At 40.7% G+C, this 20,796-nt stretch overlaps 1 protein-coding gene across 1 annotated transcript in view; it reads left to right on the forward strand.

Annotated features, from left to right (window-relative positions):
* Positions 1 to 18,527, forward strand: part of LOC113105343 (neurexin-2-beta) — a gene marked incomplete at its 5' end in the record, with an annotated part of 18,541 nt that extends 14 nt beyond the window's left edge. The window contains 4 exons of the mRNA XM_026266383.1: positions 1 to 92; positions 5,555 to 5,877; positions 8,000 to 8,078; positions 15,721 to 18,527. The exon at positions 1 to 92 is cut by the window's left edge and continues 14 nt beyond it. Of these exons, the coding sequence (XP_026122168.1) occupies positions 1 to 92; positions 5,555 to 5,877; positions 8,000 to 8,078; positions 15,721 to 16,592 (1,366 nt within the window). The remainder of the gene's footprint in view (positions 93 to 5,554; positions 5,878 to 7,999; positions 8,079 to 15,720) is intronic.
* Between the last annotated feature and the right edge of the window lie 2,269 nt (positions 18,528 to 20,796).

Here is a 20,796-nt window from a genome sequence, read left to right on the forward strand (position 1 = left end):
AGGGGGCTTTGATAGTGAACGGCTGGCTATTGCTAGGCAAAGAATCCCGTACCGACTCGGTCGGGTAGTTGACGAGTGGCTACTCGACAAAGGTAATTAAACAGCACCAGACCCCACTAACGAACGACCTAATCACGCTAAACACATCTCTGGACGAAGTGCAGGCCCATGGACGGAGTGGACAACAGCGAGCATGTGAAAAGCAGAAGAGAGATTCAGAATGAGGAGAAAACAACGTTTCTAGTGTCCTACTGCTCTTCATTCACTGTATTTGTGAAATAATGCGGAGCGCTGCGCTCTTCTGACGATGGGACTGCACTTCTCCAGGAGTATTAACCTGACCAATAACCTCCACATAACCCTCCCTGGACCTCCAGCACACGCACAGCTGCTGACCGATGGGACAGTCCCGTCCAGCAGAAACTGCACTGTTAAAGGGACTCTATTTCAGTGCCTCTGTTTCATCTTCGCTCTCGTCATTCTAGATTGACTCCAGCTTTAACCCTTTGAGTCCAGAAGGTCTTAACTCACTGTCTCACATGAGTTTCCTGTTAATCACTCCTGTTCCTGTTCCCTCTGAGGACACACTACCCTGAGGGCAGACTGCAGTACAGCCGGTGTTATCTTAGCTTTGATTAGCACATCTGTCTGCTGCAAACACAGGTATCTTGTTGGATTTTGATGCAAGAATCAATTTGGTGCAACATGAAAAAAAATGAAAAAAACTATTTCAGAGTTACAGCGTACTGCTGGAAGTGATGTCCTTCCTCTGGATTTCTCTCTTGCTTTCCAGCACAAACCTGTCGACGTTTTTTTAATCAAGGATCATTTCTAGTTTTAAATGACTGAGGTCTTGTTTTCTCAGAAACTGTTCTCAAAATTACCAGAAATGATCTGGCAAATAAACTTTTTTTTTTTGACGTCATTGCCAGCTGCTTGTTTTTAATTTGAATTAATTTCTCAGAAAACAAGACTTCTTATCTTCTGCCATATTTGATCCTCTGTAAACGTGTCTTGGTTTCAGAATGATTTGATGTTTGTGCTGAAGAACACAACACAGACACTGAGGAAGAACGTCATGTTCTGCAGCGTGGGCAAAGGTTCACGAAGTTTCACGAGGAAATATAAAACAGACATTTATATAACTATAATAAAACTGCAAATTAAACTGCTTTGGTGCTATTGATCTGAAAATGAGCGCAGAGAAAGGTCTGAAGTTGTAGGATACAGGACAGGACCGTCTGTCCACTCAAAGGGTTAAAGGAGTTGAGGGTTAACCGTCAGGGAAAAGGTAACGGTTATCCGAATTTAACCAACTGTTCTTCTAAACCCTGAGGGCCGCCGCTCTTCTTCTCTTCGTTTGATTGGAGTAGATTAAGATGAAGCCCTCAGTCATAAACCTGTTTCTAAACTCACATAACTGAACGAACACAGATCTGAGGAACCGTCTCAACAGAGCGCAGACTAACCAAACTCAGAGCGATGTGTGTGATTCACGAGTTAACGCTCTGCTCAGAGAGAATACGGTCCCTTTAACATGTACACGTCTGACAGTCTGATGAACGAATGATGTAGTGTGTGAAGCGTCACGTGTGTGTGTGTGTGTGTGTGTATGTGTGTGTGTGAGGGCAGTCTGGATGTGAACTCATGAACTCAAGCTCAGTCATTCACTCCTGCTCTTATCCTGGATAAACCCCATGATCATGCAGGAATATGATAAATCAAGGCAAAACACTACAGGCTAGATATATATACACAGTATATATTATCCTATAACTGTAGTGTCTTGTTTTAAAAACTGAAAGCAGTCCTGAATATGTCTGTATGTTGTTATGGAGGTGATTGCTGGTTCCAGGATGATCTGTGTGTGTGTGTGTGTGTGTGAGGACGCTCCAGACTGCACGGATCCGTCACAGTGAGTGTGTGAGAGTCTCTCGTCTGACGTTGAGTTCGATCACACAGAACATTCTCGTCCAGCGATGGGGTCTGTTATAAATTCAGGACGGCAGCACCTCCGCAGCTCAGTGAAGAGGAAAGAAAGTGTTTAACAGCTCAATTCCAGCAGAAGCCGGTGTTTCTCTCGCTGGTGTTCATCACGCTCTAAACGTCCCCCATGACTCTCCATCATCTCCTCTTCTCCTGGATCTGACGCTCCTTCATCTCCTGCTTTTTTATTGTAGAGCCGACACAGTCAGAGATTACAGATGACCGCAGCACACTGATTTCTTTTGTGCTGTTTATTTCGGATCCTGAAGGAAGTCCTCAGCGGGGAAATGTGAGTGCAGAACACATTTGTTTTACAGCCTGGCGCCGCTACTAAATCACCGCGCTTGGGCTCAGTCTGAACACTTTTAGATGACTCCAGAGAGAAGAAACACAGGCTTTTCTATCAGACAGCACAGGATCCTGGAGGAAAGCTTGTGTGTTTCCAGACAGAAACACCTGATCCTCTCCAGACTCTCTCTTCATCTCTGTGATGGAGGAACACCTGTCACAGCTCCAGTGAAGTCCATCACAGATCAGATGCACACACAAACACATGCGATGATGCGTTAAACACCATAGCAACAACCTGTGACCCCGGCAACCGCTTCCTGTTGAGCAGGAAACATCACAGAAGAAGCAGAGGAAACTTTCCACCAGAACTTCAGTTTCACAGCCTTCAGTCCTGCTGGTGAAGAACACGGGTCACCAGATCAAACACACACTCAGAGGAGACCAGACACACACACACACACACACTCCAGTGCTCTGGATCAGAGGAGACCACACACACACACACTCACACACACACTCCAGTGCTCTGGATCAGAGGAAACACGACACACACACACACACACACACACACACTCCAGTGCTCTGGATCAGAGGAGACGACACACACACACACACACACACACACACTCCAGTGCTCTGGATCAGAGGAAACACGACACACACACACACACACACACACACACTCCAGTGCTCTGGATCAGAGGTGACACGACACACACACACACTCACACACTCCAGTGCTCTGGATCAGAGGAGACGACACACACACACACACACACTCACACACACATACACATACACACGCACTCCAGTGCTCTGGATCAGAGGAGGTGACACACACACACACACACACACACACACACACACACTCCAGTGCTCTGGATCAGAGGAGACGACACACACACACACACACACACACGCACACACACACACACACACACTCCAGTGCTCTGGATCAGAGGTGACACGACACACACACACACTCACACACTCCAGTGCTCTGGATCAGAGGAGACGACACACACACACACACACACACACACTCACACACACATACACACGCACTCCAGTGCTCTGGATCAGAGGAGACGACACACACACACACACACACACACTCACACACACATACACACACACTCCAGTGCTCTGGATCAGAGGAGACGACACACACACACACACACACACACACTCACACACACATACACACACACTCCAGTGCTCTGGATCAGAGGAGGTGACACACTCACACACACATACACACACACACACTCACACACACACTCCAGTGCTCTGGATCAGAGGAGACGACACACACACACACACACACTCCAGTGCTCTGGATCAGAGGAGGTGACACACACACACACACACACACACTCACTCTGTAATTAGGGAGCAGCACTCTTCTCACTCGTCTTGCATCTGTGAGTTTATTTGTTCTTAATAAAGAGCAGAACTCAGCGGTCGCTCTGCGGTTCACCCACACATGATCGTTCTGTCATCAGTCAAAGAAGAGGAAGCACACACACATAAAGAGCATTAAAGAAGATATATCGAGAAATGTCTCAGTGTTTTCTGTTTGACCAAAGAAGAAGAGTCCTACAGGTTTGAGATGAATGATGACAGAATGATCCGGATCAGTATTTTCCCTTCTTTTTCTGATTCTATCTTTCTTTCTTTCTTTAATTATTTTATTCTCTCATTCTGTTATTTTTTATTTTCTGTTTTTATTTTCATTCATTTTTTTATGTATTATATCTGTTTATCTGTTTACTTATTTATATTTAGTTTTTTAACATTTTATTTAGTTTTTTTTCCATTTATTTGTTTATTTTTTATCTTTATCTTTTTTCTTTATCAATATATGTATTTATTTTTACATGTAATTTTTTCCCTTCTACCTTCTATCTTACCTCTTCTATCTGTCTCTGTTTTAGTGATTATTTTGAACAGTTGTTTCTCTTCTTGTTCAGATGATGTTCATGTGTTCCTCTCTCTGTCTGTGTGTCTCCTGCGGGTCACTGGTCTCCTCAGAATGACTGATCAGAGCATCTTCACTCACTCGCTGATGTTTCTCAGATGATTGGAGATGTTTTTCACAGCTCACATCATGAATTCTCACTGCTGGACGTTTCCATTCTTCGGGGGTTTCTCAGTCCTGCTCAGATCCGTTACGTGACGTCAGACGCTCAATCAGACACACATCTCTCCGCTCGCTCGCTCGATGTGAGAAGCTCACAGGAGGAGAACAGAGGAACGTTTAGGAATAGAGAGTCACACACATTCACAGAGGAGGAGATGTGTGACGGATCCAGTGTGTGTGTGTGTGTGTGCTTTGATCTCCTCACTAATCCATCATCATCATCATCAGAGGAGGAGGAGGAGGAGGCAACATTAAAGCATTAAAACTATCCGAATCAAACACCATCAGTCTCACAAACTGCTTTCCTTTGCTTTCTGTCCGTCTTTCATCATCAGCTGCTCTATGAATACTTCCCATCTTCACCATCTTATTCATTCTGTCCATCTCTCGTCTCTGAAAGCCTGTAAAGGTCATCCTGCCCGCGTGAGGTTTCCATGGAGATGAGGATGAGGATGGCGTGTGAATGAGAGAGAAACCTCACTCTCGGTAACACAAGCGAGGTTGACCACCAGCTTTAACTGTGATGTGATACAGTATGAGAAGATGCAAAAGCACATCATGTGACACAGTTATATCAGACTATACAGTGAGACACACACACACACACACACACACATAGATGGATAGATGATGTATTTATTTATTTGTTTATTTTTGATTATGTTCTATTTTCATTTACATGTTTTCTTCTTCCAATTCTATTTATTCTTCCTTACTATTATTATTTCTATTTTTAATAATTCATTTTCTGTCTATTCTCTTTTTTTGCTTTCCTTCATATTGTATTTATTTGTTTAATTATTTATTTGTGATATGTTTAGTTTTATTTCATTAATTTAGTTTTTACTACTTGTTTGTTTTTTCTTTTGAATTTGAATTTGAATTTTCTGTTCATTATTTTTGTATTTTTGTTTGTTTTCCTATTTTTCTTCTGTTTGGTGTTTCTCTTTGCTCTCCAGTTGATTTGCCGTTGATGTATTCTGATGTTTTGTAGGACGCAGTAAGAGCTGTATCATTCAGAGTCTGGCTGTGGTCTCAGGGTGTTATCGGGTGTGTTTGCGGGTGTTTCTCCGTGTGTGTGTGTCTCTCAGTGACCCGAGGCTGATGGCAGGGTGTGTTTCTCGCCCTCCGCAGGTCGGCAGCTGACCATCTTCAACAGCCAGGCCTTCATTAAGGTGGGCGGGGGTGAGAAGGGCCGTAACTTCCAGGGTCAGGTCTCGGGGCTGTACTATAACGGCCTGCAGGTGCTGAAGCTGGCGGCGGAGGGCGATCCGAACGTTCAGGTGCAGGGGAACCTGCGTCTGGTGGGAGACGTGCCCTCCGTCATGAGCACCGACACCACCTCCACCACACCCCTCGCAGACATGTCCACCACCATCATGGAGACCACCACCACCATGGCCACCACCACCACCCGCAGACAGCGCTCGCCCACCATGAGAGACAGCGTCACGCAGGTCAGTAACAGTTACACTACGATCAGACAGAGAAAACAGGAGCAAAAGATCCAGTGTGTGGGAGAACAGTTCTTCTCTGGTTTTTAATGAGTGTCAGGATTCATTTCTGTGATGATCAACAGACTGTAGGGCTGCAGGATTGATATATGTATACGGACTGGGATTGAAAAACAGCCCCCAAATAGACTCACCACCACAACTACACACAATATCTATCTCACAATATTACAGCAATCCTGTCGCATTGATGGCAGATAACATCACAAAATTCAGGGTGATCCTGCTGACAAAAACAGGTGTGTAGAATCAGTGGGCGGGGCTAAACAGGCAGTGATGTGGAATTGGTGGGTGGGGCTATACAGGCAGTGGTGTAGAATCGGTGGGCGGGGCTAAACAGGCAGTGATGTGGAATCGGTGGGTGGGGCTATACAGGCAGTGATGTAGAATCGGTGGGCGGGGCTATACAGGCAGTGGTGTAGAATCGGTGGGCGGGGCTAAACAGGCAGTGATGTGGAATCGGTGGGCGGGGCTAAACAGGCAGTGATGTAGAATCGGTGGGCGGGGCTAAACAGGCAGTGCAGTAGAATCAGCTGTGGAAATTCTGTAATAGTAACTTCATTCTGCAGATCTTTTGCTGTAGCGGTGCTCCAGTAGCAGAAGTAGGTCTGAAACAGTATGTACAGGCTGTTTAAATGAAGCTGTCGTGACACCACAGGCCTACAGTCTGCGTACAATCTCAAAAAACCCTCAGAAATGTCAGATGTACAGCAGTGACCCACAGCCATCTTAAATGTCCTCATGAGCTGTTGGACTGTATACCGGATACTACAACTCATCTCACAAGCATGAAAACACACGCCAGCGTTTGCCTGCAGTTATAGATTTCCTCTTCCTGTACTGAGAATCCAGCTCAATGTTTCACAAACAAGAAGAGACATTTGATAATGGCAACGAAACATTCAAAACAGCAGCCCTTTAATATTTGAAGAACAAAAGCCTTTTCCAGGGGGAATGGTTTCGGGGCTGTGGCGTTAATGTATTCACCGGGCTGAGGACGAATTAAACGATTCCGCACAACTGAAATGTCATGTTGGGTTACAGGAACACGTGATGCTGAAATGTGATTTTGATCACGGCGCTCCAAATGATGTAGTCTCTAATAAATATGACTTTATGAAATAAATAAGTGAAGAACCACTCCAGGCTTCAGTACAATAGTCTGCAGCTTTTCAGAACTAATTAAAAGAAAACAGGATTGTGTCCCGCGGCTGGTTCAGCGAGTGTGAGCGTCAAATAAATCTGCAGAGAATGAGTTCCTCGTCCAGTTCACGGTCACACAACCAATCCGTGCATCCAGGACTAACGCCAAGTACTGCTTCTCTTCATACACTTATTTACGTATACTGTATCTATCATCAGAATTACATTTTGGAAGAGTTTGTATTCCTAAATATTTTAGTAACAATCAGTTCAGATTTTTTATTTTTTTTATTTTAGTAGATGGATGGATGAACAGACAAAAGGGAAGATGATAGATGGATACGAGATAGAGAGATAGATGGATGGATGGATGGATGCACAGATAGACATACAAATGCACGGACAGAAAGACTGATGGAAAGATAGATGGATAGACAGACAAATAGTTGTAGGGACAGATAAATGGAAAGATGGACAAGCAGATGGATGGACAGGAAGTCAGACAGAGGGACAGGAAGTCAATCACAGGTCTGATCAGAAGCTCTTTGATGGAGAATCTCTCTGCTGAGGTTTCACCGCTGACTGTGTGTTTTCCTCAGAGATTCATTTTCTCTGTAAGCGCAGATGCTGAAATTAGTTTGACGTGTCATGAGAAACGGATGAGAATGATTTCAGACACTGTGTCTGGCAGCTTTGGCTCAGAGATGACAGTCTCCAGTGCTCTGTGTGTTCAGATACGACATTATATATTTACACATGGGCACCTGATTAATGGACTGAAAGCAGAGCTGCAGTCAGAGAGTGTGAGGGATCGTCTCATGACAGCTGTGTCTATAGATGTGGTTGGGGTCTGATGTATTTTTAATTCATTATATTGAAGACAGACACTGTACTGACTGTCTGACTTTCCTTTTATCTGCAGAATACTGACGATCTCTTAGTAGCGTCAGCAGAATGTCCGAGTGATGATGAAGATCTCGAGGAGTGTGAGCCTGGAAACGGTGAGTCAGTCTTATCATCCTTGTGTGTTTTATATGCTGTAAACACACACACACACACACAATCTCATCCAGTGTGCAGCTGTGATTGGACAAAATATGCCTCACTTAAAGCTGACAATCAGATTCAACCTAAATTAATGTCATGTAGAATGAACTCTTATGGTTTGAAGTTATTAATAAATGTATATTGTACCATACAATGTCTTTAATCATTTTCATTTCATAAAGTAGCTTTGAGTGTTGGAGCCTGATCAATTATAAATATAATTCATAATAAATATAAATTAAGGAAACTAAAAGAGATTATTTTCTCATGTTGAAGTCAAGTCAAGTCACCTTTATTCATCTAGTGCTTTTAACAGAATTAAATGAAAACAGTTTGTCAATACTGCAAAGGGCAGTTCATCATTGAATTCAGTGATGTCATCATCCAGCTCAGTTCAGTTTAAACAGTGTCTGTGTAACTGTAAATGAAGTGACCCCAACTAAGCAACCCAGAGGCGACAGTCTCATGTCAGGTGATTCATGTGTTAGAAGACTCGTCACGGGTTTCATCATGTGATAATAACAGCAGCTGAAGATCAAGAGGAGACAGACTGAACCAGATCTATCCTAGCAACACCTTAGAATCCAGCTATACACTACATAGAAATCACTGACACACCTTAGCAACATACCAGCATCTGCCTAGCAACCACCAACAATGCTTCAGAACACCCCAGAAACCTCCAAGGCACACCATAGCACCCATCTGAGGGTGAGCAGCAGTTCATCTGTGTTTCTGAAAGCAAATATTTCTATTGCACACTGGAGCAGAAAAGAAGGACAAAGAGAGCAAACAAACTGTGTGACTCACCGTCAAATGCTGGACAACAAAGTAAAAAGAAAACAAGAAAGATGAAGTACAAATCAAACACAGAGAGGAGAGAGAGAGAGGGGCTCTGACTTGCATTAGCATGTTCCTCATCTGCTGGATCATGAAATAGATAGATGAGCCACAGATGAAGCAGAGAGATACGGACGGATGGATGGAGGGACAGAAATCTCTGCTCCAGGGTCCCACAGAAACGTCCCTCATCTCAGCTGATCTCCATGGGCCAATTAATCTCTGCCCACATTAGAAGCTCCTAATTATATCATTCACTGGAGCCTGCCGACCATTCTCCACTTTATAATGAGCTGAAACTACAACTGCACAACAATCTGACTGTAACACACAAACACACCAGAGTATGACTGTAACACACAAACATAATAGAAAGTAAAATGATCTTGAAGGACAAAAATAAAACAAGCAATTTTAAAACTTTGGAAATGATTTTAAAATTGACTTATTTAAAATGAATTTAAAACAAGTAGAAATAGAAAATGATTTTACATAAAATACAGTGAATACGTAAAACACAGTGCAATCATTTCGGAAATGGCACAGTGCTCATTCAATAAATGCACAGCTAAACACATGGGTTTTGAGTCTAGATTTACATTTGACTACTGTTTTAGCACATCTGAGTACCCTTCTAAGATTGACAAGAACCATTTGAGTACCATCCCAGAAAGCCCGACCCAGTTTTCCAGTCTCTCTAGTAGTGTGTTATGATCGACAGTTTCAAACACACTACATTCTGACTTACAAACATGTGACAGTCTGACTGTTACACACAAACACACTTCATTCTGACTTTAACACAGCAGAGTGTTAAACAAAAACAAGACAGACTGACTGTTATGAACACACACACACACACTACAGTCTGGCTGTTGCTCAGAAACACACTACAGCCCGACTGTTACACAACAAACTACAGACTGTTTCAAAGACAATAGTCTGACTTTTACACACAACAGAGTGACTGTTAGACACAAACATACAAACAGCATTATATCTCAAACCTACAGCTGCATAGATAGATTGTGATGATGAGACAGTTTGAATGTTACACACAACACACTACAGTCTGGCTGTTACACACAAAGATGAGACAGTCTGACCGCTACACATAAACACACAACAGCATGACTATAACAAACACACATCGGTCTGTTACACACACACGCAAGACAATCTGACTGTTACACACAAACACACAACAACATGACTATAACAAGCACACATCAGTCTTACTGTTACACACAAACACACAACAACATGATTATAACAAGCACACATCAGTCTGACTGTTACACACAAATACAATACAGTCTGACTGTCACACACAAACACACAACAGCATGACTATAACAAACACTTGTCAGTCTGGCTGTTACATACAAACCAGAGACAGTCTGACTGTTACACAAACACTTGTCAGTCTGACTGTTACACACAAACATTAGACAATCTGACTGTTAAACAAATAACACACTACTGTCTGACTGTTACACAAACACATGACAGTCTGCCTGTTACACACAAACATTAGACAGTCTGACTGTTACACAAATAACACACTACTGTCTGACTGTTACACAAACACTTGTCAGTCTGACTGTTACACACAAACACATGACAGTCTGACTGTCACAAACAAAGACGAGACAGTCTGCTACACACAAACACACAACAGTATGACTATAACAAACACATTTCAGTCTGTTACACACAAACACAAGACAATCTGACTGTCACACACAAAGACGAGACAGTCTGCTACACACAAACACACAACAGTATGACTATAACAAGCACACATCACTCTGACTGTTACACACAAATACAATACAGTCTGACTGTTACACACAAAGACGAGACAGTCTGCTACACACAAACACACAACAGTATGACTATAACAAACACTTGTCAGTCTGACTGTTACACACAAACACATGACAGTCTGACTGACACACTACAGTCTGACTAACCAACAAATACACTATTTTATACAAACTTTTATAACTTTTATACAAACACACTAAAGTAGACTGTCATCTGACTGTTACACACAAACATTAGACAGTCTGACTGTTACACAAACACATGACAGTCTGCCTGTTACACACAAACATTAGACAGTCTGACTGTTACACACAAACACATGACAGTCTGGCTGACACACACAAACACATGACAGTCTGACTGACACACACAAACACACAACAGCATGACTATAAGAAACACTTGTCAGTGTGGCTGTTACATACAAACCAGAGACAGTCTGACTGTTACACAAATAACACACTACTGTCTGACTGTTACTAAAACACTTGTCAGTCTGACTGTTACACACAAACACATGACAGTCTGACTGTCACACACAAAGACGAGACAGTCTGCTACACACAAACACACAACAGTATGACTATAACAAACACTTGTCAGTCTGACTGTTACACACAAACACATGACAGTCTGACTGACACACTACAGTCTGACTAACCAACAAATACACTATTTTATACAAACTTTTATAACTTTTATACAAACACACTAAAGTATACTGTAGTGTGACTGTTACACACAAACAAGACAGACTGACTGTTACACACACATACACAAACAAACACACACACTTCAGTCTGTAATATTTAATTGTACAGGCTAATATTTCTATTTTGCTTTATTTTTTATTTCAGTTTTAGTAGTTTTGTTTTTGGGCTTTTGTCATTTTATTTAGTTTTAGAGGGGAGGGGTATTTATTTTATTAAGTTTAAGTTATTTCAGTTAGGTTCCAAGCCAACATTTCTAATTTTAACAATTTTTACTTTGTATTATTTAATCATTCGATTTATTTAAATATTGATATATTTATATGCAGTGAACAAAAATGATTTGAATAGTTTTACTTAACAATGTTGTATGCAGTGAAGCATTTATCCTGCATATACATTCATTATATGTGAGGCATTTCAACAATTAATTCTTATGTATATAAAGAAAGACTATATATATATATATATATATATATATATATATATATATATATATATAAGAACAAGAAGCAGGTTTTGATTTATAGCTTTAGAAATTGGGTTCACTGGCTTTATAGAAACAATAAAGCATCTCTGTGTCTCTTCAAATATAATCAAGATTAATTTATTAGTTGCAGAAGCAAGACTAACAAAACAAACATGAATATTTCATCCTGCTACATATGAAATGTGTGGTTTGATGTGAAGCGAGTACATTTATAGAGGTTAATCTCAGTCTCTCTGAGCGTCTAGGCTCCCGGTGTCTTCTGTCGTCAATTATTAAGCGTCGGGGTCGGTCTCACCCCCGCCATCTCTCTAGTGTTCAGCTTCAAAATCAAATTAGCTAAGAGAGAGACAACTCCAATCTCAGCCTTCCCCATGGCAGGAGCGCCCGCAGCAAACAGCAGTCACATTTCCAGCTTTCATTACTGTGTGGATGTAAACAGGCTCCTGAATGTCCAAAACAAGCTGGACTTTATTCTGGACATACGAGTCTCTCTCATTGTGCTGCTCATCTTGTCATTAATGATCCAGTAGAGCATCCATTCAACGTGCAGGGTTCTGCTCAAACCTCCAGGACAAAACACTTCAGTATTTTTGTATTATTTTCCAGTAATCATATCAAATCATTCTCAAATCAAGATACAATTACTTGTGAGGAAGAAAACTAGGTTAGAGAGGGGGGGTAAATAAATAAATAAATAATATTCTAAATTAAGTGTTTACATTTTAATGAAGAAACAAATTTCTATGAGGTAAGAAAAATCTACCTGTTTTTCAATTGAATAGTTTTTTTTTTTTCTTCCTAGCCCAATAGTGGATTGTTTTCTTGCTCCCTAAAAGCATAAAGTAATTTCATTTCTTTTTTTTTTTCTTTTTTTTTTTTTTGAAGACATAATATTTTAATTTTGCTTCTCAAGTAAATGTAACCTGATTTAAGGAAGTTTAGATATTTGTACTGCAAAACAAGACTAAAAAAAGCTGTAAAAGAAAATCATATTTTACAGTGCATTTAGACCGATCTCAGAATCATGAACAATATTGGGTGTAAAAGTCTTTCATTTCTGAGAGAGATAACTCTTGATTTTTCTTTTCTTAGTTACTTCTGTTGTAATTGCTTTACATTCTTTATAAACTATAAAACAAATTCTGTATAAATCAATAGTGGATTTAACATAAATGAACATATGGTTAGAACATTTGTTAATTGTAACCTTTAAATACTTTGGCCAGCTCAAGAGTCATTTATTTTGATTCAGGAATCAAATTTATTTATTTCAAATAATTAAAAGAGCGATTTCATGTCTGTCCTTGTTTTGTTCAACTGTTTGAGGCTGATATGACATGCATTACTTTTTGAGAGATAGTAATCTAATTTTAATGTTGAAGATGTAATTAGTAGCTATTAATTAATGACTTGTTTAGAGTATCTTACCCAAGACTGATCATGAATTCAGTGAAGGAGAGAAAAGATATTTTGTTTTTGTTTTGTTGCTGTGCTTGTATTTCCATTTTCATCTCAAAACTGCAGTATAAGCACAAAAGTGTCTATTTTTACTTTGTGTTTATGCAGGTGCTCTGTGCTAGACTAGTTCAGGATTCTTGATTTCTAATTGTTAATGACATTTAATTTGCCAGTTAAAGAACAGTGCGTCTCTAGTAGTTTGTCTGGCTTAAATTGCATATCTCGCGATGGATTTACAACAGACAGACGTAAGTGTCATCTGTTGCAGTTTAAGAAATAAAAGCATGAATAAAGCTGCAGTCATTACTCCAGTTCCACTACAGACAATCATCTAGAAACAAGTGAGAACAGCACTGCGCTAAGCATGTGAGATATCCGTTTGTACGCATGAGTCATGATGCTATTCTGATGTTGTTCTTGTTATCAACGCAACTGTCACAGGAGGCAACTTTGACCAATCACATACTGCTGGAACAAAGATTTCTTATCTATATGAGATTTGTCACGAACACACAGACGACTGATGGGTTGTGCAAACGTTCACTGACTTGTGCGTCTGCGGATTGACGGTTTGAGAAAGTTTAGCGTTTGCATATCTTTGCTCATTTCCATTAGTTCTCCTTCATGTGCATTTTAGAGAAGATACTAGAAGGTAATATCAGGATTGAAGGTTCCTCTCCTGAGAGCGATTCCGCCCTCTTTGGGAACAGATTGCTCTGGATTTCCTTGTGTATCGTAAGATATTCCAACAAATTTAATAAAAGAAGGAAATATCGTTGTGCCCAGTGGCACATTAACACGTGGTCTCGGCGGTGTCAGTTACTGAATTATCAGACATTCGGCGCCCTTGACAGATCGTTCCTCTAAATGGCTGGTCGCCTCCAGCAACTTTTTTCAAGCAATGGGTAAAAAATATTTGTCGGTGGTAAATGTGCATTAATTTTATTCTGAAGCGCTCCCCAGACTCTCAACCCGCAGATGCACGCTTCTACAGCGGGGCTGATGGGTGGGACAGACTCTGTAAAAGATACCATTAACATACTGTTTCCTTTTCAGCTTCTAACAGATGTATGTGTGTTCTGAATGTTAATGTAACCTTTCCTCCTGGTAGATTCTGAGTTTTGAGCTTAATGACTCTGTTCATCAGTATGCAAACAGGATGGCCTTTTTGAAGGTTCTTCTGGTTAAGGGGTGGGTGCCGTGTTGATGCCATGGTTTGAGGAGGTTTCCCAAAGCGCACAGATCACAGCCAAACCCCCCACCCCCCCCAGCAATGTTTGTCACACTAATTTGCCTCATCATATGAAAAACAATGTGCATTATGTGTTTAAACAAAATAATCTCTTCTGCACCCAGTTTTCCTACATTCTTGCTCCATCTCAGGTGGTGATGCCACAGATGAAATTGTTTGACAAATCTGAGCTGAATTCTAATGAATACTTGAATACGTTGTGTGTAATTTCAACTTTTGACATTCCTTGACAAGCCTATTCCGGGGGAAAATACAGCCTTTTGTTATTCATGGTATGATATTTCCAAGGGACAGGCTTATGGATAATTATCTTGAAAGATTTGGTCTGTGTTTTGGGGGGGGGGAGTATTGTGGGACAGTAATTTGAAAATATCACCTTTGGTACCCTGGGGTGAGAGTGGAAAGTTTTGCATATAGATCCTCATCATTAGAAAGCTATCACCATGCCAACGGGGAGCGGGGATTATGAGCCTTATGAGCTCTGGGAAAACATTCACTGAATGATGAGTTCAAAACACTTTACCTACTTTTAAACATGGGCTGAAATTTGTTTATCACTATCCCAGAACAATCTTACACAGCTTTGTTTTTGTAATTTTTTTTTTCATGCAAAAATCATGCGGCCAATTTGTTGATGTAAGTGACCTGTACTACGTGGTTTGCTCTCTTCTTAAACATGCAGTCAGTAAGTGGAGGTTAGCACAGCTAGCATTAGCATTAGCACAGATGTAGAACTGTTTTTGTAGGATTTTTACATGAATGTACCTTCTAGCTGGTCTAGCACTTAACTTAATATTTCTCTGTATTACTCTAACCCTGTAATGTATGCAGCTGTAGTGACTTAGCCTTAGCCTAGCTGTTTATAGACTGATTTTAAATAGATGCTAACGAAACTAACTTTAGAACTAACCTCATTAAGTCTTAGTGCTGTTCTAATGATGGTTCTTCTCTCTCTCTTGTGCATTAATTTGCTTGTGTTCCAACTAACACCGTGTTCCTTCTCTCTTTCATCCTAGGAGGTGAACTAGTGTTGCCAATTATAACTGTGGATTCCCTTGACCCCCCATCAATTGTGACACATTACCCCGTTATTCCCCCGCCCCCGACCTATCGCCCCTTCCTCACCTTGCTCGAGACCACCAAAGATTCTCTCCCCTTGCCCGGCCGGCCCCCCTGTCCGCTGGACCAGGAGGACTGTGAAGAGCCCATGGAGGTCTCGGCCTACGGCTCGGGCGAGATGACGGAGTCCGATGATGAGGATTATTATAAAAACTCCCCCCTTGTCACTGACCGGACTGTACTCCCCCCTCCCCCTGCAGCCGGGGACCCCCGAGGCGACCGGCCAATCGCACGTAATCCCAAGTCCCCTCGCCCTCCGCTCCCGTTCGCCCCCACGGCCCCCCCGGTGCCCCGGCTCAAACCCGGCATCAACAGTGGCCCCAACATCCCCGCGGGTAAAATGAACACCCGTGACCAGGTGCTGCTGCCGCCCATACAGCCGTCGGGCGACCCGGAACATGGCGGGCGGCACCGGCATGTCCCAGGTATAACATATCCTCCCAATTTTCCCCATGTGCCCACTACAGACCCCTCATCACCAGACCGAGGGCCTCCAGGAGCAGTGGAGGTGATCCGAGAGTCCAGTAGCACGACGGGCATGGTGGTGGGCATTGTGGCTGCAGCCGCTCTCTGTATCCTCATCCTACTCTATGCCATGTACAAGTACCGCAACCGCGACGAAGGCTCCTACCAGGTGGACCAGAGTCGCAACTACATCAGCAACTCGGCCACGCAAAGCAACGGAGCCCTGGTGAAGGAGAAGCAACCCGGTGCAGCCAAGATGGGCACAAAGAGCAAGAAGAACAAAGACAAGGAGTATTACGTCTGAGCTCGGCCTCCAGAGGGACCGAGGTGGAAGCGAGGGGGAGAAGGAGAGAGATAGGATGAGGAATGGAAAGGGAGGTCCGAGTATTTATTGCAGTTTACCAGTCTCTTTAATTTCCAATCTAGCTGTAGTTTTCATTTCCAGTAAGAGAGTATATGAGTTCGAAAGCACATAGGATTCAGAATCACCCCCTCCCTCATTTCCATTTTTGATAACTAATCCCAATTACCAAAATAAAAATTCCCTCACTTGTAATTTAACACTCTAGTTTGTACTTTGTTAATACTAGTCCTCAATATTCATAAAATCTCCTAATCTGATGTCAAAACACCCCCGTATGCCAGGCTGATTGGGCGACCCATTGTTGCTCCATTCGAGTATTGGATGCGGTTGAGAATCGTTTGGGAATGAGAGCAGTTCAGTTGGAACGGCTTGGCATTGGTGACATTTCAGGAACAGATGGTGGCGAAAACGTTTAGCAGTCACACTACTCCGTAATACTGCCAAACCAGCTCCGTGTCAAATCCGTCTCCCTCTCTTTCCAAGTGATTCACGTTTCCATTCTCCCATCCCATCATCCCTCTCTTTCTCTCTTTCCTCACACCCTTTCTTGGCTTGTTCTCTCTTTTTCTCCTTGGTGCTCAGGAGCAGATGCAACGTAATTCTGTTGTGTTTCCAGCATGTGGTATTCAAAATGAAAAGAGACAAAAACTGTTCTGTGGAGTTAAACAAATAAATATATATCTATATATCAAACTGTTACAACTAGCGAAACATCTGTGGATGATACCTTAAGCCCCTAGGACTCTCGGTGGCCTGCAGTCACCCTGCATTCAAGCAAATATTTGTTGTGTGTTTTTGGGGTTCCCCAAGGATCTGTCCTGGACCCGCTGAGGATCTTGGTTTCTGCTCCACATTTAAGAACATGAAACCCCCAGCAGCAAATAGATATATTCAAATACAAAGACAAAGGGACATGAGCAACTGAAGGTCTGATGTGCTTGATCATGCCAACAAACCGTATCAGTGGAAAACAGCAGAGCAGGATGCTAGTCTTTTGTTTTGTTTTCTATATGTGTGTGTGTCTGTATGTGTGCTTTTTTATTTAGTCACAATGTCAAAGGGAAAAGACAATAACGATCCAATTAATGTAAATCCCATGTAGGGAACGTAAACTCAGCTGCGTCTTTGACCACGTTCTCTCAGGAGGAAAGAAGGTATGAACTTTGAGCATTTAATGGAACGAACTCTCAAATGAAAGACAAAATGGCTTGTTCCTTGGAAGATGTACATCTTGAACTCTAGTATTCAAATTTTCTCAACTCTATGAAAAGAACTAAACTCTACATTGAAAAGAAAATGTTTAAAACAGTTTGTGAAATGTCTAAATATTTGAATCTCATCCCAGTGCTAAAAGAGATGTTTTTCCTAATTATCATCCGTAAGAAAAAAAAAAGAAAAACAAAAAAAGAAAGTGCAGTGAATTGCAAAGATCAGTGAATCGGATTCCAGAAAGCAGATGCTCTTTTTAGTATAAAACAGCAAAATGTGATTTGGTTTACAAGAGAACATTTCCTTTACAGGCAGGAGAGTATCTCCTTGTATCCAGAAGACTTTGCTCATCGTCATCATCCTCCGTTTAAATCATGTTGCTCGCTTTACTCAGCGTGTGGAGGGCTGTTCATACTCCATTCTCACTCAATGAGGACCAGACGTCATCATCATCATTCGATTTCACTCTTCCATCTCTGTGTGTTTGTGTGAGCGTTTGTCTGTGTGAATGTGTTTCCATTCTATCCGTTCCAGTTCAGGTTTATTGGATGTGTTTCTCCTCAGCTCTCTTGTTCTTTCTAAATGTTATTGTAGAGTGTCCCAGTGAGATGAATCTGCATACGTGTATATTATCAGAAGGGAATACAATTGGTTATATACTTCTTACACCCCGTGTCGTGTGCTTATTTCTGATTCACACTTTCCTTCCAGAATAGTTTTCCTCACTTCAGCTCCACACAAACACTTTGAGAGTGTAAACTGGAGTGTATTTATAGTACAGTGTAGCTGTGGACTCCTAAAACACATTTATGTGAGTGCCGGAAAGTCTTTTATTCTCATAACGCCACGTGGTTTATAATGCCAATGATCAGACTATCAAACTGAAGCTGGCAATATTGTAATAGTAATTATTTTACAATTTATAATTCATTATAATTTTTAATGGGATGATAATTTATTACTTGTAGATGCTAATTAATGTTAGTTTTATTTCCTATCACTGTGCGACAGGCCTGTTTTCTTTGTTCATCACCGTACAAACACTGACTGAGTTCTCTGACCACTGAATCTCATGATACGACAGTCAGACGCAGTCAGAAACAGTTCAGCTTCGACAGCATGATTTATATTGAATGGAAGCCCTGAGCCGCAATGTGAGGAGAAAGTCAAGGTGGAAGAAAATTATCTTGGATCTTTTCTGAGCCCAGGTCTTAAGATTCTTCATGGATTCTTTAGAATTTTTAGATAAAAATTTTAAAAAATTCTAAGGTCATATATGCATATATTTAATCAGATTTTGTCTCGATTCTTATTTGCCAAACCACAGCTTAAAAGAAATGTACTTAAACAAGTCTAAATACAGAAAGCAGTGTAAGCATCAGATTTCATGCTAAATTATAGTGGCACCCCGTGGCCGAGGTTGGTACTGCATGATAATGCGCTCTCTCTCTCCCTCCCTCCCTCCCTCTCTTTTATGTTGAAGAAAGCGAAAGAACAGTTTCTGAAGAGACAGTCAAAAACAGAGACATTTCAGATTTAATAGAAGCTCTGATCAAAATGATTTCCTTTTTTTTTTATTGTCTTTAATTGTTTTGCCCTGTTTTTCTCTCTCTCTGATTTGTTTTTTCACTCCAATGTTTTCTTTTTCCTCAAATTTTTTTCTCTACTGATTTCTCTTTCTTGCCAAGTAACTTTTTTTTCTCTGCACAAAACTTTTTCAATCTCTCTCTCCAATTATTTTTTCTTTTCTTTTTTTCTAAAAAAAAAAAGACATTTATTTTTATCTTTTTTCTCTAAAGGTTTTTGGTTTTGGGGGAGAAGGATTTTATTGCAGGAAAGAAGAAAGACTAAGGGGTGATTCAGGAAGGACATGAGACTGGTGGTTGTTTGAGCTGAGCGTTTGTCTGTGTGAATTATTATTATTATTTATTTTATCTTCAAGGTTTATGTTATCTTTTCATTTTTTCCTTTCCATAAAACGTTTTTTTCTCACCATTATTTTTTATTTATTTTTTCTCTTCAAATCTTCTTTTACACAAAACATTTTCTTTTCTATCCAGCATTTTTGCAAAAAAAAAAAAAAAGTAATCTTTAAAAATCTTCATAGACAATCATTTTAAAATCATAAAGATGACGGTGAACCTGATTTACATTTCTTGAGTTTGTTCAATTTGATTTACAAAACATTCTCCTAAATGTAATTTTCAAATCATCAGATAAAGGCATGTAAGCAGTAGCTTTAATGCTAATGCTAATGATAGCTGGTGACTGAGGTTAGTGCATTCAAGAACAAACGAGTCAAGAGAGAGAAAGAAAAATGGAGAGAAGATTGAAGAGGGAAAAAAAAGTATGAAAAAAAAGAAATACAATCATAGAATTTTTATAATCTTTGAGGATTTATGGTCTGACATACACAGTTATGTTCATAAATATGGTAGTACCATTATCTAATCATATATCCTTTAATATCCATCATGGCACCAAGTCAATACATAATATAGAAAAACATTAGCAGGTTCTAAATGTTTCTGAGCTTGTATCATGCTTCTATTAAGATGACATATAGTCTATTTAGATGGTATAATCAGGTTTAGTCCTGAGTTTAGAGTTTAGTTTGAGTTTCTAACATTAGAGAGAAATACAGTAATATCAAAGCACTGAAACATGATCAGTTCTGAAAACAGTGTTTGCTTTTCTTTTATTAAGTCTTTAGTCTCTTATCACCCAGAACAAACTCTATCAACACATACTAATATATATATATATAATATATAACACAACACTCTTAGTGTTATTCTCTTGCAGTAGATGAAAGCACTAGAAATATCAAAGAATTGTATGAACAGTACAGTAAAAAACAGAATATCTGGCCGAAGGACATTACAGTACAGTAGGGATGTAACGATTCACTCATTTTTATCAAAATGGTATTTAA

Source organism: Carassius auratus, chromosome 7 (assembly GCF_003368295.1).
Source record: "Carassius auratus strain Wakin chromosome 7, ASM336829v1, whole genome shotgun sequence".
NCBI lineage: Eukaryota > Metazoa > Chordata > Actinopteri > Cypriniformes > Cyprinidae > Carassius > Carassius auratus.